Genomic DNA, 20,482 nt, shown 5'->3' on the forward strand with positions numbered 1-20,482 from the left:
CTCACGAATGAGTGGAGAAGACAGTGTGCTCTGGGCCTCCTCCAAGCCCGCCGGCGACTTGTCGATTTATTGCTCTTCCCTTACAAGGTATGATATTCTTCTTCCCTTCGTATGTGTCCTCTTGCAAACATGCAGTTCTTGATTTGGTTGATGAAAGTAGTCTAGGATTTGCCTAATTCTCTTTGAAAATGGATTATATTAGTTTGATTAGGTAAATATCTTCCCTGACAAGATCAGATCAATTTCCCCACCCTGTGATATTTGTTTAATTTCTTGAAGTTAGCCAAGCGCCTTTGCCATGTGCCCCTAATTTCCCATCATTCTTTTTGTCACAGCTTGTCAGAAGTTGAAATTCCTTTCGGCATAGATTCCAACACCTTGGTAATACTTGAATTTGTCCTTGCATCTTCAATAAATCAAGCACTGGATTCACTAAATCTATTCAAGAGTTAAAATACTTTGTTTTTATATTTTTCAGTGAGATTTCTTAGCTGCTCGATCGCCTGATTTTATGTACTTTTTTTCAATAATATGAAATAATCTTTTTTATAACTTATTATAACCATGATTGGGAGTATCTGCCCCTACGTATGTACTCTTAGTGATCCTGTAGGGTTGGGATGTTACGTTGCGTATGTCTTTTGCTGCAGTATTTCCTAATGGTAACATGTATGGTTCCAAATGCCTAATTTCATATGTAATAGTTTTCCACACAATTGTGTAACGCAATCAAGTTTCTGGTTGCAGCATCTTGGAACATTAATTTTAAGGAACAAAATCCTCCATGTTTTGTCTTTAAATAATGGATAATAACAATGGAAATGCTCCGTTAGACGACCCATCATTTGATAGATAGCACCTGCATAAAAAGGCGTCCAGGTGTTATCTAGAATCCTAGATAGAAACTGCATAAAAAGGCGTTCAGGTGTTATCTATCGTTTGTAATGGAGTGCATGATAAAGTTGTTCTATATTTTTAAACAACTTCCTTTTATTTTGTGTATCAGCTGAGTTAGTCTACGTCGTTGAATTGCATTTTTTTATCTAAATATACATTGCAAGTAAAGTAAAGTTCATTTTTCTACACATGAAATCTGACATGCATTATGTTATATATGCACCAAGTAAATTTTTAAAAGCCCGTGGCAACGCACGGGCGTTATACTAGTGGCAATAACAAATGAGGGGGTAGTGTACTGTGGGGTGGTAACGGCGACTATAGAGGCGTCAATGATGCAAGTGATTCATGTGCTGGTTAGTTGGGGATGATCTGACTAGCATAGCCTCTGGAGAAGACGAAAGTGTCCACTTAGGAGGCACTGACATTGCTCGGTATAAAAAAGATACAACATGCTGAACTATGACGTTGAGCATTAAAACAACAGAGATTGAATTTCTAACCAAAAAATCTAGCTAATCATGATTTAAATGGTTCAAATTCCAAAATAATATTTGTGATGACTAGGGAATGTAAGACAAGATAGAAACAGCAACCCTAAAATTTCAGTGGCACATGACTCCCTCCAATATCTACTCATCAAAATGTTTTCGGAATTTTCAAAGTTTCCAACTCAATATTTAAAATTTCTGAAGTAAAGGGACCATCTGCTCCTGAGAACAGAAAATCCACTCTCCACATTGGGCTTGATAAGTACTCCCTCCGTAAACACGTTTATATCACAAGTAGTGAATTTTCTCTTATATTAGTTTACAGAGGGAGTACCTCTTAAATTCATAGAAAAGGTAAGGGAAAACATAGTAACATAAAGAAAATAAATTGTCACACTATTCATCCAATTGGAAGAATAGAGGAATTTATCTACAAAGAGCTAATAGAGGGAGTATCTCTTAGATTCATTTATTAGTGCTAATATTAGCTTAACAACTAAGTCACATTATTAGTGCATATCTCTCCCAGCGTACAAGGGCTAATACTCATTTATTAACAAGCAGCACCAGTTCTAGTTTGAACCCAAAGACAAATTGACAGGAAAAATCAAAACCATCAAAAACGATTGCACATTAATGGATGTAAGTATAACAACACCAACAGGACAAATCAATAACACAAACAATGATACATATATACACAGCTGCAGCAACCCATGTTTTTAGATAGTACAAATACAACACAAGCCAACGTTGGCAACTCAGCTATCACGGGCTGCCCAGCAAAGGAACTCATCAGATCTTAAACCCAACCACACCTACATAAACGACTCACTTCTCACATTATTAAGCGCCAATGATCAGACCGTTTGGTTGTGTAATGCTGCCTTGGTTAAGAGAAAAATAGATGCAACGGATGCATCTAACTCCCGCATGCCAGGCACTCTTCCCGGTTGTTCAAGGAGCAAACAACTTGCGCCATTTTGGCTTCGTCGTCTTCCTCTGCTAGTTTGCCATTGGTTCCATTAGTGCCATTAGCATCCTGCAAAAAACATGCGTATTCGTTATGAGTGGTAATGTTTTGAGCAGCTGGGTTGGAAAGAGAGCAAAACAGATGGAGCCAAGGTCTAGAACACGTACCCCATTGACCTTCAGAAAGCCAGTATCCACAGTAAACTTGATTGCATCAGCAGCTGCCCTTGTTCTCAAATAGTACATCCCAGTTTTCAGGCCCTGACACCAACCAAAGATTAAACACACCATTGCTTGCAGTTTTAAGATTTGATACAAAATGTTGAGGGTTAAAGAAAAAAAGCTTCAGAATCCCCATGATGAGTTACCTTGGACCAAGCATGGAAATGCAACGAAGTTAGCTTTGCAAAGTTTGGTTGATCCATGTGGACATTAAGGCTCTGGCTCTGGTCGATGTAGCATCCACGATCAACAGCCATGTCAACCAGAGTTTTCTGCTTAATCTCCCAAACAGTCCTGATACAATAATTGAGTAAACTTTCAGATACATATATCGACCGCATCCAGTAGAATGTAATGAGAGGAGGGTGAACCACATACTTGTAAATTGCTTTAAGATCATCAGGGATTTCTTCCATCTTCTGAATAGAACCATCTTCATAAATTATCTTATTTTTCAGAGCAGGTGTCCAGATACCCATCTCAGTCAAGTCATGGAGAAGATGCTTGTTAACCACAACAAACTCCCCACTGCAAAAAATGACAAGAAAATCAATGATATGCACATGGAATTCAGAATGTGTGCAGTAAGACTGTATTTACAAACCTTAGAACCCGCCGACTGTATATGTTAGATGTGTAGGGTTCAAAGCACTCATTGTTGCCAAGAATCTGACTAGTGGAAGCTGTGGGCATTGGAGCCACCAGAAGAGAGTTTCTTACTCCAACTTTGGAAATAGTTTCCCTCAAAGTTGGCCAGTTCCATCTGGTCGATGGCACTACATTCCACATGTCAGGTTGGATAATACCCTGGAAGGAAGTTGGTAGAGAACAAAAGTTAGGAAGAAGATTACTTGTTACTTTCTAACCAGTGATTCAGTCACTAAGGTGAGTGGATGCAAATTATGGGAAAATTGGACAAAAAACTACACCAGGAAAGGCAACATTAGACTGTTCTGTTTTAAAAATTGGACTCCTTTCACTAAGTAAGAGAGATCTGTAGAGGTGAGAGGCAAACCTTGCTGACAGGGCTCCCTTCATATGTTTCATAAGGGCCTTCTTTAGCTGCCAGTTCAGCAGAAGCTTTCAGAGCATGGTAGTAAATAGTTTCAAAAATATCCTTATTCAATTGCTGAGCCTGAAAAGGAGAATGCATTTGTTACATATTGGCTAAGCCAGAAAGGAACAGATGCCATAGTTTTAACTGGGAAAGGTACCTCAGGTGAATCAAATGCCATGCCAAGTAACATGAATGTGTCTGCCAAGCCCTGAACCCCAATACCAATTGGCCTGTGTCGCATATTAGACCTCCTTGCAGTTTCAACCGGATAATAATTCATATCGATTATTTTGTTTAGATTGAAAGTAACAGTTGAAGTAACCTGGCAAAAACAGTATGTTAGAACATTAATTGGCAGGCCAGAAATGAGGATCTACAGTGGGATCCGAGCAAACCTCGCCTAGCTTGTCAAAGTCAAAGTATCTATTTTTTGATCCATTGCTACCAGCAAGCTTAGATGGATGGGACTCTATTGGGACACCCTGCAACAGAAGTTTATTGTAAGGCATAAGAATACAACCTCCATCACAATTATAGAATCCAGGGCCCTGAGAATGTATACCTTTTCCCTTACAAAACGTGGTAAAGCAATAGATGCTAGGTTGCAGACAGCAGTTTCCTCAGGACTTGTGAACTCAATTATCTCAGTGCACAAGTTTGAAGATTTGATTGTGCCCAGATTCTGCTGGTTACTTTTCCTATTGCATGAATCCTGCAGATAAATTAAGAGCATTAATAAATCATTGGAACCAGATCATTGACAGCATCAAAACTTGGAATACAATCTAATGTTTTGACATTGAATTGTACCTTATAGAGCATATAAGGTGTGCCAGTTTCTATCTGTGCCTTCAAAATGTCAAACCAGAGGGTCTGTGCTGGAATAACCTTTTTTGCTTTGCCCTGAAACCAGAAAGTGGGTTACTGAAGAGCGTTCCTTTTTAACTCAATGTACTATATAGATAGAGTTTTGAACTTACTGCTTTCTCATATTTCTTGTACAATTCCTCAAACTTCTCACCCCAGCAATCAGCCAACCCCGGAGCTTCATTTGGACAAAACAGGGACCAATCCTCATTATTTTGTACTCTTTGCATGAATAGATCAGGAACCCAGAGAGCAAAGAAAAGATCCCTTGCGCGGTTCTCCTCCTGTTAAATTGGCATTCATCAGAACTCCTTCTAGAGATGGCATATGGCAGAAAAACAGATCACAAACAAAGCACATAGGTTTGGATCACAGTAAGCAGATAACTATTTAAACAGAAAAAAGTACTACATCAATATTATGTTAAAATCCACTATTCTCTTGCATGGGCATAAATTGCAGCAAACTAAGACTTGAAAGGCATCTGTGGGATGGGATGCTCTTTAAATGTACAAGGTAAAGTTGAATGCCATAGAAAGCACAGAAGATTTGAATGGTTATGGACTTCAGTTGCAAAACGAAAACAGTAATTAGATAATGCTGGGCTAACATTTTACCTTCCCATGGTTCTTCCTCAAATCAAGGAACTCGAAAATATCAGCATGCCAGGGCTCCAGGTATACAGCAAAGGCACCTGAATTTTGAAAAATGTATGAATTTCAGAAGACTATGGAAATAGAGTTGCTCATAAAAACTATTAACAGAAGAGTAATGCGCACCCTTTCTCTTGCCTCCACCTTGATCTACATAACGAGCAGTATCATTGAAGACACGTAACATAGGAACAATTCCATTGGATGTTCCATTTGTTCCTCGGATGTAACTCCCAGTAGCACGAATGTTGTGAACAGAGACACCAATCCCTCCAGCAGATTTGCTGATGACAGCACATTCCTTCAGAGTATCATAGATTCCCTCGATGCTATCATCTTTCATGCAGATAAGGAAACAGCTGCTCAACTGCATCATGAAGAATGAAACTGTAAGTAAACAAATTCATGGTCCGCATTGAGGATTTTTGTTGGCAGATCACACATTACCTGAGGTCTCGGGGTGCCAGCATTGAAAAGGGTTGGCGAAGCATGAGTAAACCAGCGCTGGGACATGAGATGGTAAGTTCTGATGGCAGAGTCAATGTCATCCTTGTGGATCCCTACTGAAACTCTCATTAACATGTGCTGCGGCCTTTCAACAACAACTCCACCGAGCTTCAGGAGGTAAGACCTCTCCAGAGTCTTGAAACCGAAGTAGTCATAATCAAAGTCCCTGTCGTAAATTATCTCGCTGTCCAAGCGAGCAGCGTTCTGGAAGCAAATGTCACAACATCAGAAGCAGCACGGCACATGTTAAAACAACGTGCATCGTGGAACAAACAGAGTAGAGCAGAGCAGGGCATACTAGAATACATCACATCATCCTATTCCTATGGAGATTAAATAATTGTAAAGGAACAGTGAATTCAGAGCAAAAATATTAGTATATTCGACTGTCCCCCGCATATTGATCTACAGTATAAAACAGTTATCTTGAGGGATTTCGTGTCAGAAATGGGCCTCACCTTCATGATGACTTCGTAGATATCCTCGGCAATCAGCGGAGACAGCAGCCCAGATCTCTCGTTGTAGTGCAGGTACATGTCCTTAATCCTGCACCCACAGCCCACAATTTATCAATACCCGCCCAAATCCACGAAATCCAACCGAACGAACCATGGCAGAAACAGGCGTGGTGACTTACGTCTCGGAGAAGGACTTCTTGGTGTTCTTGTGGAGGTTGGACACCGCAATCCTCGCCGCGAGCTTCAGAAGAGCGATAAACAAACGTCAGTGAGGAGACACCGAGAGGGGGGGACGGAAGCGGAACGGAAGGGAAGAGATAGATCGGGAGGGGGGACGTACGGAGGCATAGTCGGGGTGGGAGGCGGTGAGCGCGGCGGCGGTCTCGGCGGCGAGCTCGTCGAGCTGGCTGGTGGTGACGCCCTTGTATACCCCCGCGCAGACCTTCTGCGCGACCAGCACCGGGTCGCAGTGCTCCTGGCTGAGCCCGTAGCTGAGCTTCTTGAGCCGCGCCGTGATCTTGTCGAAGTGCACCGTCTCCGTCCGCCCGTCCCGCTTCACGACGTACATATCGGCCGCCTCGGGGGCCTTCCGTCGAGCAGGTTGCGCGCGCCGCCGCCGCGGGGGGGGGGGGGGGTGGGGGGGGGGGGGGGGGGGGGGGCGGTTGGTGGTGCCGTCGTAGGGTTTGGGGCCTCGCGCGGGCCGGTTTAAATGCCTTCCTGGCGCGCCCAGGCCGCCAATAATTATACGCCGGCGAAAAATTCCGCGAAAATGTTTGGGTTTGGACGCGGCTTGGCGCGAGAGCGGGGAGCCGTTTCCCGCGCGGGTTTTGGCGCTGCCTCACGGGCCTCCCGGCGCAACAAGTAGGCCACGCACGGCACTGGTGTGTGGACCGGAGGCCGTTCGGGCCCACGCGTCGGTGGGCTCCTCTGGGGCCTGGCGTGTCCCTCTGAGTGGGGGCTGACGGGTGGTCCTGGGGTGTCAGTGGTGCGCGTGGGAGAGGGCGGGAAACCGAGGCGGAGGGGGGAGCGTGGAGGGGAAGGAATAAGGATGGTTTGTTTTTGGGCCGGCCGCTGATTTTGGGCACGGCGGCGTGGACTTTGGGGAACCGCCGGTATGATTTTCGGCTTTGTTTTCTCGGTCGAGCAGCTGTTTCTTCCCGGAGAAGGTGGCGCGGCGACCGTTGAGATCTGGAGGAGTGCTCGGTCCAGAGGGGTGTTGCGAATCGAATTCGGTTGCAAGTGTGTGCGAGGGAAGGAACCAGTGCCGACGTACGCAGATGCTGATGCCGTGGCCAGTGGTAAAAATGCGTTGATCTGTTCTGGCCTTTGCAGAAAAAGGTTGAGGCTGCATCGCCAAACGGAATGCTGTCACTTTTCCCCCCTTTTTTTGAGCGTTGGATGAGCACGCCCTTTACGAAGAGGTAAAAACACTCCAGGTACCTTAACTTGCATGGAACGTGATGATTTAGTCTCAAACTTGTAAAATGCAATTCCATCATACCCCAACTTGCACTAGATGTAACGATTTGGTCCCGGACCCATCATAGCGCGACAATTGGCAGCCACGTGGCCGGCCCGATCGTGGCCGGCACTTTTGCAAAAAACACCCTGCCATCTTTTGTAGTTAATCCGCAATACAAATCTGTCTGAAGTTTCACACTGGATCTGAAACGGAGGAAGTGGTTGGTAAATATTGACTCCTCTCGATCTAAAGTAAACGGTGGGAACATCACTTTTTCTTTGTAGAAGGAAAATGTTCAGAGTTACAGTAAGCTTTTTTTATTTCACTTCACCCTTTTGTGTGAAGAATTTTATTTCACTTCTCAGGGCAGGGGGTAGTCAGAGCTGAGTTGAGACGTGCTTGGAAGCCCATGTGACATAAAATAATTCTATTATAACAGGAGACTCGCCTTCTGCTTTTTGACTCTCACACACCTATGAACCACCAGTCGGTGGCAAGGCCATGGGCAGTTTGGCGTTTGTGTCATGATTCTAACTATTCTCTCCGTCTCAAAATGTAAGGCATTTTTGACACTATAATAGTGGCAAAAAAACGTTCTACATTTTGGGACAGAGGGAGTAGTTGTTTAGTTGATTTCCACTGAACCAGGTCTTAACTTCCAGTTTGGCGTGTGTGTCATTATTTCTAGCTTGGTTAGCTCCACCATCATCCTTATGCTTTGGTTTGTTGTTTCATGTCCTCCCAGTTTCGTACCTTCTTCAGCCAGTTGATCTTGCTTTTTTTTTATCGCAGAGATGAGACCTTGTTATGCCATCCCTATCGTTTGGCAGGGCCGTCTCCAAGAATTTGGGGGCCCGGGATGAAATGCAGATATGACCTTCTTTTTAAAAAGTTTCATGGTCAAGTAACTCTCCCTTAATTGTAGAATTTGAGATGTGTCCATATTTAGAAATACACCTAATATCAATGCCAAAAAGTGAACGTACCAAACTGATCTCATGTTGGTCTTATACCTATATATATATATATAAAAGCATCATCCGGCTAGTATCAATTCTGCTACAGTTTGCGCATTGTAGACAACTAGTACTACTAGAAAATCTATCGTGGTAATTAGGAATAGGAGCGCTGGCTACAACTAACGGGAAAAAAAATCTAGTAGCGCATGATGAAAAAATCTTGTCACATGATTGATCCGTTCATAGGCTTACCAAATCTAACAGAACGGCAAAACTGACAAACGGAGCAGGCGGTAGCCGGTGGATGAACAAGTAATTGGCCTGTGTACTGTGTTTGTACTCAGATCGGTGCACCGGCCGGTGAGATCGTCCGTACCCTCGTATAGGAAGCGAGCCGAACATGTACTGCGGGCAGACATAGCGATTGGTGTGGGCGGTAGGCAGGCGATCAGAGCCGCAAATAAAACCTACTGGAGAAATAGCGATTGGACATCTGGCAAGCAATCAATCGTAGGCCTGCTTGAACTCCGTATGATGATAATGGGCTGGATTATTGGCCGCTTTTTCCAAATTAAACTTTACCTAATGTTGTTACCATATGAATGGAAGGCGTTTCATGGAGGGAAAGAAAAGCTGCAGAAGCCGGAGATCAAGGAAAGATGGGTGCCACCGGAGGAGGGTTGGGTTAAGGCAAATTTTGATGGAGCTGTTTACAAACAAGGAGCAATGTGTGGTGTAGGTGCTGTCCTACGGGATCATTCAGGAGCTTTTAGAGCTGTTACTTGTCATCTCTTTGATGGAATCGCCGATCCGGAGGTTGCTGAAATTTATGCTTGCAAACGAGCTCTACAGGTGGCGGCCGAACTCAACACATCCAAGCTGCTGTTGGAGACAGACTGTGCTAATCTAGCAAAGGTGGTGTGTGCGCAAGAGAAAACTCTCTCTGTAGTTGGACCCCTGGTGGAGGAGATCAAGGAGAGGATGAAAATATTCCAAGAAGTGAAAGTGTCTTGGGTTAGGCATAGTGTTAATGCTGCCGCGGATAAGTTAGCTAAAGTAGGGTTAAGCGATAGACTGTGTAAGGTTTGGTTTGCTGTTCCCCCAGATTGTATTCTGGACACTGTGTCGGACGAGATTCCTAATCTCCTTTAATTAGTCAATAAAGTGGCAGTAGTTGATCCTCAAAACAAAAGACGATATATTGTCTCACTTGAGCGAAATGCATGAATGGTCACGGTTTGTCTCTGGCCACGGCCAAAGAGGAACTATAGAGTAAAAGAGAAAATCCTAACACTGGAGACCGGTACGCTGAAGATTTGAGATGCAAGTTGATCAGACAATCCGCACCGGCCCTTGATCTGCACAATGGGAATGATTCAGTTGATGTTAAGAACTGGGATTTTGCAGCCAACGCAGTACAATTAATCTATCAGCGCAGAAAAGTCAGACCCTAAATAGACTCGAAGCTACACATAAGTCATAGTCAGTCATGCTTCCTGTTGGCATAGTTACAGTGGGGAATTTTATGAATACATAGTTTCAGATCCACGAGTTAATTAGACAAGACGGCAGGGTGTTTTTTGTAAAAGTCCAGGCGGGGACCGGTCTGGCCACGTGTCTGCCAATTGTTGCGTTGTGATAGGCCCAGGACCAAATCGTCACATCCAGTGCAAGTTGGGGTATGGTGGAGTTGCATTTTGTAAGTTTAGGACTAAATCATCACATTCCATGCAAGTTAGGGTACATGGGGTGTTTTTACCTCCTTTACGAAAGTTCAGATTCACGCGAGAGATTTACTGCCATCGTCTCCTTTTTACTGAGATCGTCTCCTGGGAGAGAGAATTTGAACGAGCAAATCTTAAGAGCAACTCTAACGGGCCGACCCAAATGGACGGCGATTTTGTCCGTTTTTTATCTGTTTGGTCGGCTAGACGGACACGGATGTCCGCTTTCGCATTTGGGTCGGCGCGTGCGTCCAACGCTGGCTGAACCCATTTTTGACGGCGCAAAAAAAATGAACGCATGCATATTAAAAAACGGCATTAATTAAACATTAAAGCCAGCCACGAAGGCCAGTGAGAGTCTACGTGTCCACATTTGCATTAAAAAAACAGCTTAAATTACGAGACGGTGCGCTGCCCTAGCGTCCTCGTTGTCGTCCTCGGGGTCCGTGAGGTCGATGAACGTTGGCGCCGGCCCAGCCCAGGCGAACACCGTGTTCCAGAGCGCCGTCATGTCGGGCAGTGCCGGCGCAGGCAGTGCCGGCGCGGGGGGTTGTGCGGCCGCCTGTGCAGCCGTGGCCTGGCGCGCCTCCTCCTCGACCTCGCGCTGCTCCTCCTCGAGGTCACGCTCGAGCATCTTGAGGTACTCGCCGTCGCGGCGCTCCTCGGCCACCCTGATGATGCGTCAGTGCTCGAGGTACGCCTGCTCCTGCGCCGGCGTCACTCCCATCCAGACCGGCGGTGCGCGTACCCATTCGCGCACTACTCCCGTCCAGGAGTAGCGCTCGATGAGGACGGCTCGGGCTCCGCCTCCGGCTTGATGGGGGACGGCGGGCCCACCGGCGGCACCATGCTGTCGCCCGCCACGGAGAGGGCAAGGGCCTGCGCCATTGCCACCTCGTACCGAGCCTCTTCTTCCGCCTCCGCCGCCTCCGCCCTGCGCCGCTCGTCCTCCTCGCTCTCCCGGGAGACGGCCGCAAGTGCCGCCTGGCAGGCGTCCTCCGACGCCTGGTCCTCCTCGCGGACGACGAGCGCCGGTGGCGGCGACCTCCGGTCGACCTCGCGCACGCCCCGTCGCCTCGCCTCCTCATGCTCGAAGGCGAACACCTCACCCAGTTGGGCGAGTCGGTTGCGTAGGCGGCCTCGCGGCGCTGCTCCGGCGTCAGCAGCGCTCGCCGGCGCCGCACCTCCTCCGCGTGAGCACGAGCCGACCGCGGCGCCGCGGGCATTGGGATCCTCTCTGGATCTAGATGTCAGTCGTGCGGCAGCGTCACGTCGGGATACGATAGAGGTTGGCGGTGCTACCAGTTCCACTCCGCCTGGTGCACTGGCACGTTCTCGTGTTGCCTCTGCTGGCGAGGCGCCGGCGCCGGCGGAGGCGGGAGGAAAGGGGTGGGCGGGGACTTGCCCTTGGCCTTGCTGCCGCTGGCGCCGGAGAAGAGGCCCATCTTTGATGTGGTTGTGGTGGCTAGGGTTTGCCGGCGACGAGGGAGCAAAGAATGGCAGATGTGGACGGCGAGTTTGGATGAGGACGGCCCCGCCTCACGGTCGGCTTAAAAAGGACGAGCGCCGTCGCTGACGCGTGGGCCCGTCGTCATAAATTAAGCTGACCGCGTGGGCAGCGGGTAGTTGGACGGCCGCCATGTGAGGACGCGGCGGACAGCGGGAAGGCACGCGAAGCGTCCGTTCGGCGTCCGCGCCGACGCATTTGGGGCGCGAATTTGGGCCGCAAATGCGTTGGCGCAGACGCGACGCGGACGTGATTTGGGCTTGGGTCGGCGCGTTGGGCCGCCACTTTTGTCCGCGCCGACCCAAACGGACGCAGGCGGACGAAATTGGTCGGCCCTTTGGAGTTTCTCTAAAAACATCTCCACCTTATCATTAACCATCGTCGTTGGAATCAAATTCAGGAGCCACAAACTGAAACCTACTGATGGCTAAGGCCAACTCCACCGCGCGACTCTATCCTGTCCGCCCCCATCCGTTTGGGGTAAAAGGGACAAACGAGACGGCCCAGCGCGGGGGCGCAAACGGACTTTTGTCCGCTTTGTGTCCGCTTTCGACCCATCCCCGGCCCAAGTTTGCGCCGGTTTTGGGGTGAAACGGACAGCGCACGAACGGGCGGAACACGCGCGCTTGTCCTCCCCTGGCCCGCCTGTCGGTGGGAGAAACCAACCCCCCACGCCCATTTGGCGCCATTTCCCCCAAACCCCCCACGTCCCTCCCGCTGCCCCTCTCTCCCCCATCCACGGCCGAAGCCCCGCCGAGTTTCGACGGCCTGGCCGTCGACCCACCCGCAAAGGTGAAGAAGAAGGCACCAAGGAAGCCGCGATCGGAGTGCACGCCGGAGGAGATCGCCAAGTTGGACCCGGAATTGGCGAAGAGGAGGGAACGGAGAGCGGTCATCAAGGTCAATGCCGCCGCGGCCAAGTTCACCGCCCAGCGCGATGAGCTGGAGGCCACGCGGCGCAAGGCCGCGACCGACGAGAAGGAGGACCTCATCAACAAAGCGCACGCCATCCTCATGCTTGGCATGGGCCGTCCGGTCGGGTTCCCTGCAGCAGAAGCACAAAAGAAGAGGAAGAGCATTCGCATGGGTTCATACACACAAGATGAGGACAAGTTGATTTGCCAAGCTTGGATGGAGATTAGCCAAGATCCGAGGACCGGCGCGCAACAAAAGGGCATTGTTTTGTGGATGAGAGTCCACAAATTATTCCATGAAAGGAAGATGTTTGAGCCCTGCCAAATTACAAGCAATCGTGGCATCGGCTCGATTCAAAAGAGATGGTTGTTCATCCAACAAGAGTGCAACAAGTATTGCGCCACATTTGAGAGCGTTGAAGCACGGCCCGTGAGTGGTCTCGGCGTTGGGGACATGGTATGCTCTCCTCTTCCTAGCCCTTTCCTTGCTACGACCATGAGACTTCGGCCGTGTATATGTTTGCATGTTCACTTGTTGTTGATCATGTGGTGTAGGCATTTCAATCCTTGGAGGCATTCAAGGCCCAGCACAATGACAAGCCATTCACTCTAACGCACTGTTGGACGATCATCAATAATTGCCCTAAGTTTAAGGACCAATACCGTGAACTACAAAGGAAGGGAGGACGAAGACGGCCAAGTTCGCCGGAGGTGGAGATGGCGAGGCGTTGAAGAGGCCGAGGGGCAAGACCAACTCCAAGGTTGATGACATACGTGTTGCCTCATCCATGGCATTGCATGACACTTTGCATGGCATGATGTCCAAAAGGATGTGAGGGACGAGAAGAAGTGGCAAAGCAAGGAGGAGCAAATGAAGCAATACCTAGACCTTTAAAGAAAGAAACTTGAGATGGAGAAGGCGGCTAAGAGGAGGAAGATAGACATGGAGGAGGCGGCCCGGCAAAGGCAGCTCGACATCGAGGCCGACAACGTCAAGGCCAGGAAGAGACAGCTCGACATCGAGGCCACGAATGCCGCCACCAAAGTGAAGGAGGTGGCCCTTGCGATCATGAGCGTGGACTTGTCGAAGATGAGCGACAAGACGAGGGCCTGGTTCGAGGCCAATCAGAAGGAGATGCTCGACGCCGAAGGCCTGAACTAGGTCGTCCGATCGGCCGTGGCCGTTCTTTTTGGAGGCTGGCATGGGTGCCGCCCGCTGGGCCGCTGGCTGTGTGCCGGCGAGAAAACATTCATTTTGGTGGCCGGCTGTGTTGCCGGCCGCTGGCTGTGTTGCCGGCGACGACAACTATTAATTTTGGAGGCTGGCTAATGCCGGCGATGGACGTGTAGGCCGCTGGCTCTGTTGCCGACGTGATGAACCGGGGCCGCTGGCCTGAACTAGGGCTTGGCATTTCAAGCGTTGCTTCTGGTTTTTTAAATAGACGCGGACAGGATGGGGCAAATGGATGCGGCCGCGCACTGGGCGCACGGCCACCGCATCCCAGAACACGCCCGGACACGACCCCAAAACCCTACCCAAACGGACAAAATCCAGACAAAACGGACGTCCGTTTGGGGTCGTGATACGTCCATTTTGAATCATGCTTTTATATCAATATTTATTGCATTATGGGTTGTTATTAGACATTATGTCACAATACTTATGCATATTCTCTCTTATTTTACAAGGTTTACATGAAGAGGGAGAATGTCGGCAGCTGGGATTCTGGGTTGGAAAAGGAGCAAATATTAGAGACCTATTTTGCACAGCTCCAAAAGTCCTGAAACTTCACGGAAGACGTTTTCAGAATATATAAAAAATACTCAGCGGAGGAGATTCACCAGGGGGGGCACACCCTGCCCACGAAGGTGGGGGCGCGCCCTACCCCCTAGGCGTGCCCCCTACCTCGTGGGCCCCCTGGTGGCCCTCCGGTGGCCATCTTCTACTATATGAAGTCTTTCGATGGGAAAAAATAAGAATCCATTTTCTCGGACGAAACTCCGCCGCCACGAGGCGGAACCTTGGCGGAACCAATCTAGGGCTCTGGCGGAGCTGTTCTGCCAGGGAAACTTCCCTCCCGGAGGGGGAAATCATCGGCATCGTCATCACCAACGCTCCTCTCATCGGGAGAGGGCAATCTCCATCAACATCTTCATCAACACCATCTCCTCTCAAAACCCTAGTTCATCTCTTGAATCCAATGCTTGTCTCTAAGTCCGGGATTGGTACCTATGGGTTGCTAGTAGTGTTAATTACTCCTTGTAGTTGATGCTAGTTGGTTTATTTGGTGGAAGATCATATCTTCAGATCCTATATGCATATTAATACCCCTCTGATTATGAACTTGAATATGCTTTGTGAGTAGTTACGTTTGTTCCTGAGGACATGGGAGAAGTCTTGCTATTAGTAGTCATGTGAATTTGGTATTCGTTCGATATTTTGATGAGATGTATGTTGTCTCTCCTCTAGTGGTGTTATGTGAACGTCGACTACATGACACTTCACCATTATTTGGGCCTAGAGGAAGGCATTGGGAAGTAATAAGTAGATGATGGGTTGCTAGAGTGACAGAAGCTTAAACCCTAGTTTATGCGTTGCTTCGTAAGGGCTTGATTTGGATCCATATGTTTCATGCTATGGTTAGGTTTACCTTAATACTTTTGTTGTAGTTGTGGATGCTTGCAATAGAGGTTAATCATAAGTGGGATGCTTGTCCAAGTAAGGACAGTACCCAAGCACCGGTCCACCCACATACCAAATTATCAAAGTACCGAACGTGAATCATATGATTGTGATGAAAACCAGCTTGATGATATTCCCATGTGTCCTCGGGAGCGCTTTTCTCTATATAAGAGTTTGTCCAGGCTTGTACTTTGTTACAAAAAGGATTGGGCCACCTTGCTGCACTTTATTTACTTTTGTTACTTGTTGCTCGTTACAAATTATCCTATCACAAAACTATCTGTTACCACTTGTTTCAGTACTTGCAGAGAATACCTTGCTGGAAACCGCTTATCATTTCCTTCTGCTCCTCGTTGGGTTCGACACTCTTACTTATCGAAAGGACTACGATAGATCCCCTATACTTGTGGGTCATCAAGACTCTTTTCTGGCGCCGTTGCCGGGGAGTGAAGTGCCTTTGTAGGTGGAATTTGGTAAGGAAAAATTTATATAGTGTGCTGAAATTTACTGTCACTTGTTACTATGGAAAGTAATCCTCTGAGGGGCTTGTTCGGGGTATCTTCACCCCGACCAGTAGAGCAAAGAGTTGCTCCTCAACCTACTGAACCTACTGAAAATGAAAATGTCTGCTTTGAAATTCCTTCGGGTATGATAGAAAAACTGCTAGCTAATCCTTTTTTAGGAGATGGAACAAAACATCCTGATGAGCATCTAATATATGTGGATGAAGTTTGTGGATTATTTAAGCTTGCAGGTGTACCCGGAGATGTTGTTAAGAAGAAGGTCTTCCCTTTATCTTTGAAGGGAGATGCATCGACATGGTATAGGCTATGTGATGATATGGGGTCATGGAACTACAAATGATTGAAATTGGAATTTCATCAAAAGTTTTATCCTATGCATCTTGTTCATCGTGATCGCAATTATATATATATAATTTTTTGGCCTCGCGAGGGAGAAAGCATCGCTCAAGCTTGGGGGAGGCTTAAATCAATGTTATATTCATGCCCCAATCATGAGCTCTCAAGAGAAATGATTATTCAAAAATTTTATGCTCGGCTTTCTGATAGCAATCGCACCATGCTTGATACTTCTTGTGCTGGCTCTTTTATGATGAAGACTATTGAATTCAAATGGGATTTATTGGAAAGAATTAAATGCAACTCTGAATATTGGGACCTCGACAAAGGTAAGGAGTCAGGTATGACACCTAGGTTTGATTGTGTTAAATCTTTTATGGATACCGATGTTTTCCGTAAATTTAGCACTAAATATGGACTTGACTCTGAGATAGTAGCTTCTTTCTGTGAATCTTTTGCTACTTATGTTGATCTCCCCAAGGAGAAGTGGTTTAAATATCATCCTCCCATAGAAGTAAAAGTAGCTGCACCTATTAAAGTTGAAGAAAAGATTGTCACTTATAATGATCCTATTGTTCCTACTTCTTATGTTGAGAAACCATATTTTCCTGTTAGGATAAAGGATCATGCTAAATCTTCAACTGTGGTTCGTAAAAGCAATATTAAAACTTATGCACCTCCTGAGCAAATTAAAGTTGAACCTAATACTGCTATTACTAAAGATCTCTTGTCTGATAATATTGATGGGCATGTTATTTATTTCTGTGATGAAACTGCTAGAATTGCTAAACCTTGTGCTAAAGATAAACCTAGACCTGTGGTAGGCATGTCTGTTATTTCTGTTAAAATAGGAGATCATTGTTATCATGGATTATGTGATATGGGTGCCAGTGCTAGTGCAATACCTATTGGCCTATATAGAGAAATCATGCATGATATTGCACCTGTTGAGTTAGAAGATATTGATGTCACAATTAAACTTGCCAATAGAGATACTATTTCACCAATGGGAATTGTTAGAGATGTTGAAGTCTTGTGTGGGAAAACTAAATATCCTGCTGATTTTCTTGTTCTTGGTTCCCCACAAGATAGCTTTTGTCCCATTATATTTGGTAGACCCTTCTTAAACACTGTTAATGCTACCATAGATTGCAAAAGAGATATTGTACCATTATATTTGGTAGACCCTTCTTAAAGACTGTTAACGTTACTCATGAATTTAATTTCTCTAAATTTAGCAGACAACACCGTGAAGAAGAATTACCTAGTAAGGATGAACTTATTGGTCTTGCTTCTATTGTCGTACCTCCTAGTGATCCTTTAGAACAATATTTGCTAGACCATGAAAAATGATGTGTTTATGAATGAAAGAAGGGAAATAGATGAAGTATTCTTTAAACAGGAACCTATTCCGAAACACAATTTGCATGTTGAAATCCTAGGGGATCCTCCTCCACCCAAGGGTGATCCCGTGTTTGAGCTTAAACCGTTGCCCGATACTCTTAAATATGCTTATCTTGATGAGAAAAAGATATATCCTGTTATTATTAGTGCTAACCTTTCAGAGCATGAGGAAGAGAGATTATTGAAAACTCTGAAGAAGCACCGTGCTGCTATTGGGTATACTCTTGATGATCTTAAGGGCATTAGTCCCACTCTATGTCAACATAAAATAATTTTGGAAGAAGATGCTAAACTAGTTCGTGATCATCAACGACGGCTGAATCCTAAAATGAAAGAAGTGGTAAGAAAGGAAATACTAAAGCTCCTTGAGGCAGGTATAATCTATCCCGTTGCTGATAGTCAGTGGGTAAGTCCTGTCCATTGTGTCCCTAAGAAGGGAGGTATTACTGTCGTTCCTAATGATAAAGATGAATTGATTCCTCAAAGAATTATTACAGGTTATAGGATGGTAATTGATTTCCGCAAATTAAATAAGGCCACCAAAAAAGATCATTACCCATTACCTTTTATCGATCAAATGCTAGAAAGATTATCTAAACATACACATTTTTGCTTTCTAGATGGTTATTCTGGTTTCTCTCAAATACCTGTGTCAGCTAAGGGTCAATCAAAGACTACTTTTACTTGCCCTTTTGGTACTTTTGCTTATAGACGTATGCCTTTTGGTTTATGTAATGCACCTGCTACCTTTCAAAGATGCATGATGGCTATATTCTCTGACTTTTGTGAAAAGATTTGTGAGGTTTTCATGGACGGTTTCTCCATCTATGGATCTTCTTTTGATGATTGCTTGAGCAACCTTGATCGAGTTTTGCAGAGATGTGAAGAGACTAATCTTGTCTTGAATTGGGAAAAGTGCCACTTTATGGTTAATGAAGGTATTGTCTTGGGGCACAAAGTTTCTGAAAGAGGTATTGAGGTTGATAAAGCCAAGGTTGATGCTATTGAGAAGATGCCATGTCCCAAGGACATCAAAGGTATAAGAAGTTTCCTTGGTTATGCCGGGTTTTATAGGAGGTTCATTAAGGACTTCTCAAAAATTTCTCGGCCTTTGACTAATTTATTACAAAAAGATATACCATTTGTTTTTTATGATGATTGTGTAGAAGCATTTGAAATACTTAAGAAAGCATTGATCTCTGCACCTATTGTTCAGCCACCTGATTGGAATTTACCCTTTGAAATTATGTGTGATGCTAGTGATTATGCTGTAGGTGTTGTTCTAGGGCAAAGAGTTGATAAGAAATTAAATGTTATTCAATATGCTAGTAAAACCCTAGACAATGCTCAAAGAAATTATGCTACCACTAAAAAAGAATTCTTAGCAGTTGTATTTGCTTGTGATAAGTTCAGACCTTATATTGTTGATTCTAAAGTAACTATTCACACTGACCATGCTGCTATTAAATATCTCATGGAAAAGAAAGATGCTAAACCTAGGCTTATTAGATGGGTTCTCTTGCTACAAGAATTTGACTTACATATTGTTGATAGAAAAGGAGCTGAGAACCCCGTTGCAGACAACTTGTCTAGGTTAGAAAATGTGCTTGATGACCCACTTCCTATTGATGATAGCTTCCTTGATGAGCAATTAAATGTCATAAATGCTTCTCATACTGCTCCATGGTATGCTGATTATGCTAATTACATTGTTGCTAAGTTTATACCACCTAGTTTCACATACCAGCAAAAGAAAAAGTTCTTCTATGATTTGAGGCATTACTTTTGGGATGACCCACATCTTTATAAAGAAGGAGTAGATGGTGTTATTAGACGTTGTGTACCTGAGCATGAACAGGAACAGATCTTACGCAAGTGTCACTCCGAAGCTTATGGAGGACACCATGCTGGAGATAGAACTTCACATAAGGTATTGCAATCTGGTTTTATTGGCCTACTCTCTTCAAGGATTCCCGTAAGTTTGTCGTGATGAATGGCAAAGAATTGGTAATATTAGTAGACGTCAAGAAATGCCTATGAACTATTCACTTGTTATTGAACCATTTGATGTTTGGGGCCTTGACTATATGGGACCTTTTCCTTCCTCTAATGGATACACACATATTTTAGTTGCTGTTGATTATGTTACTAAGTGGGTAGAAGCTATTCCAACTAGTAGTGATGATCATAAAACCTCTATTAAAATGCTTAAAGAAGTTATTTTTCCAAGGTTTGGAGTCCCTAGATATTTAATGACTGATGGTGGTTCACACTTTATTCATGGTGCTTTCCGTAAAGGGTTAATTATCCTTTTGCCCTCAGTGGTGTCCATGTGCTCAGTTTTGCCCTCAGATGCGAATTGTCCTCAGTTTTGCCCCTAGTCCATGCACAACAACTATGACGAGGCCAAACGTCCATATTTGAGTCCATTCCGTCCGCCGGTGTTAGTGGTTGTGGGTCCGGAGCTTACACGTGGGACCGCGTGGATGTGGGTCCGGAGCTGATATGTAGGCCCGTGCAACTAAATCCCCAAATCATTCTAGCTCACTCTGCCCATCCGCCGGCCGGCTGTCCTGCGCCGCCGCCACCTGCGCCGCGGCCAGCACCTGCCCCGCCACCAGCTGCACGGACTGCTCTGCCGCTACCGTCCTGCGCCTACGCTCCACGGCTACCTGCGACGCCTGCCACCTTCCTGCGACGCCACGGGTGGGGCGCCCACCACCTGCTCGACCCGCGGCGCGGCCTCCTTCCGTGCACCCGGCCGGAGCGCTCAAAGGTGGGGGCTGCTGGAGCTATTTGAACTAGGAGGAAGAACCCTAGGGCAAAATGGCGAGCATCGGCGACC

At 46.1% G+C, this 20,482-nt stretch overlaps 1 protein-coding gene across 1 annotated transcript; it reads right to left on the reverse strand.

Annotated features, from left to right (window-relative positions):
- Positions 1-2,031: 2,031 nt before the first annotated feature.
- LOC125520406 (ribonucleoside-diphosphate reductase large subunit) lies at positions 2,032-6,775 on the reverse strand. Its single transcript, XM_048685324.1, has 17 exons — positions 6,465-6,775; positions 6,304-6,365; positions 6,125-6,212; positions 5,607-5,870; positions 5,286-5,526; positions 5,124-5,200; positions 4,620-4,790; positions 4,450-4,542; positions 4,202-4,351; positions 4,035-4,121; positions 3,797-3,961; positions 3,598-3,717; positions 3,187-3,389; positions 2,961-3,110; positions 2,729-2,876; positions 2,529-2,621; positions 2,032-2,430 (listed from the first exon to the last, which is right to left on the reverse strand). Exons 1-17 carry the CDS (start codon positions 6,690-6,692, stop codon positions 2,311-2,313), a joined length of 2,460 nt encoding a protein of 819 aa, XP_048541281.1. The 5' UTR covers positions 6,693-6,775; the 3' UTR covers positions 2,032-2,310.
- Between the last annotated feature and the right edge of the window lie 13,707 nt (positions 6,776-20,482).

The sequence above is a fragment of the Triticum urartu genome, chromosome 7, assembly GCF_003073215.2.
Source record: "Triticum urartu cultivar G1812 chromosome 7, Tu2.1, whole genome shotgun sequence".
Classification (NCBI taxonomy): Eukaryota; Viridiplantae; Streptophyta; class Magnoliopsida; order Poales; family Poaceae; genus Triticum; species Triticum urartu.

Excerpts from the sequence above, each read along its gene's own strand:
- LOC125520406 (XM_048685324.1), bottom strand. The coding sequence starts at position 6,692 with ATGTACGTCGTGAAGCGGGACGGGCGGACGGAGACGGTGCACTTCGAC. Across the intron at positions 6,213-6,303 it reads AAGAAGTCCTTCTCCGAGAC|GATTAAGGACATGTACCTGC; the intron begins GTAAGTCACCAC and ends CTGTGGGTGCAG. Across the intron at positions 3,718-3,796 it reads TGGCATTTGATTCACCTGAG|GCTCAGCAATTGAATAAGGA; the intron begins GTACCTTTCCCA and ends TCTCCTTTTCAG.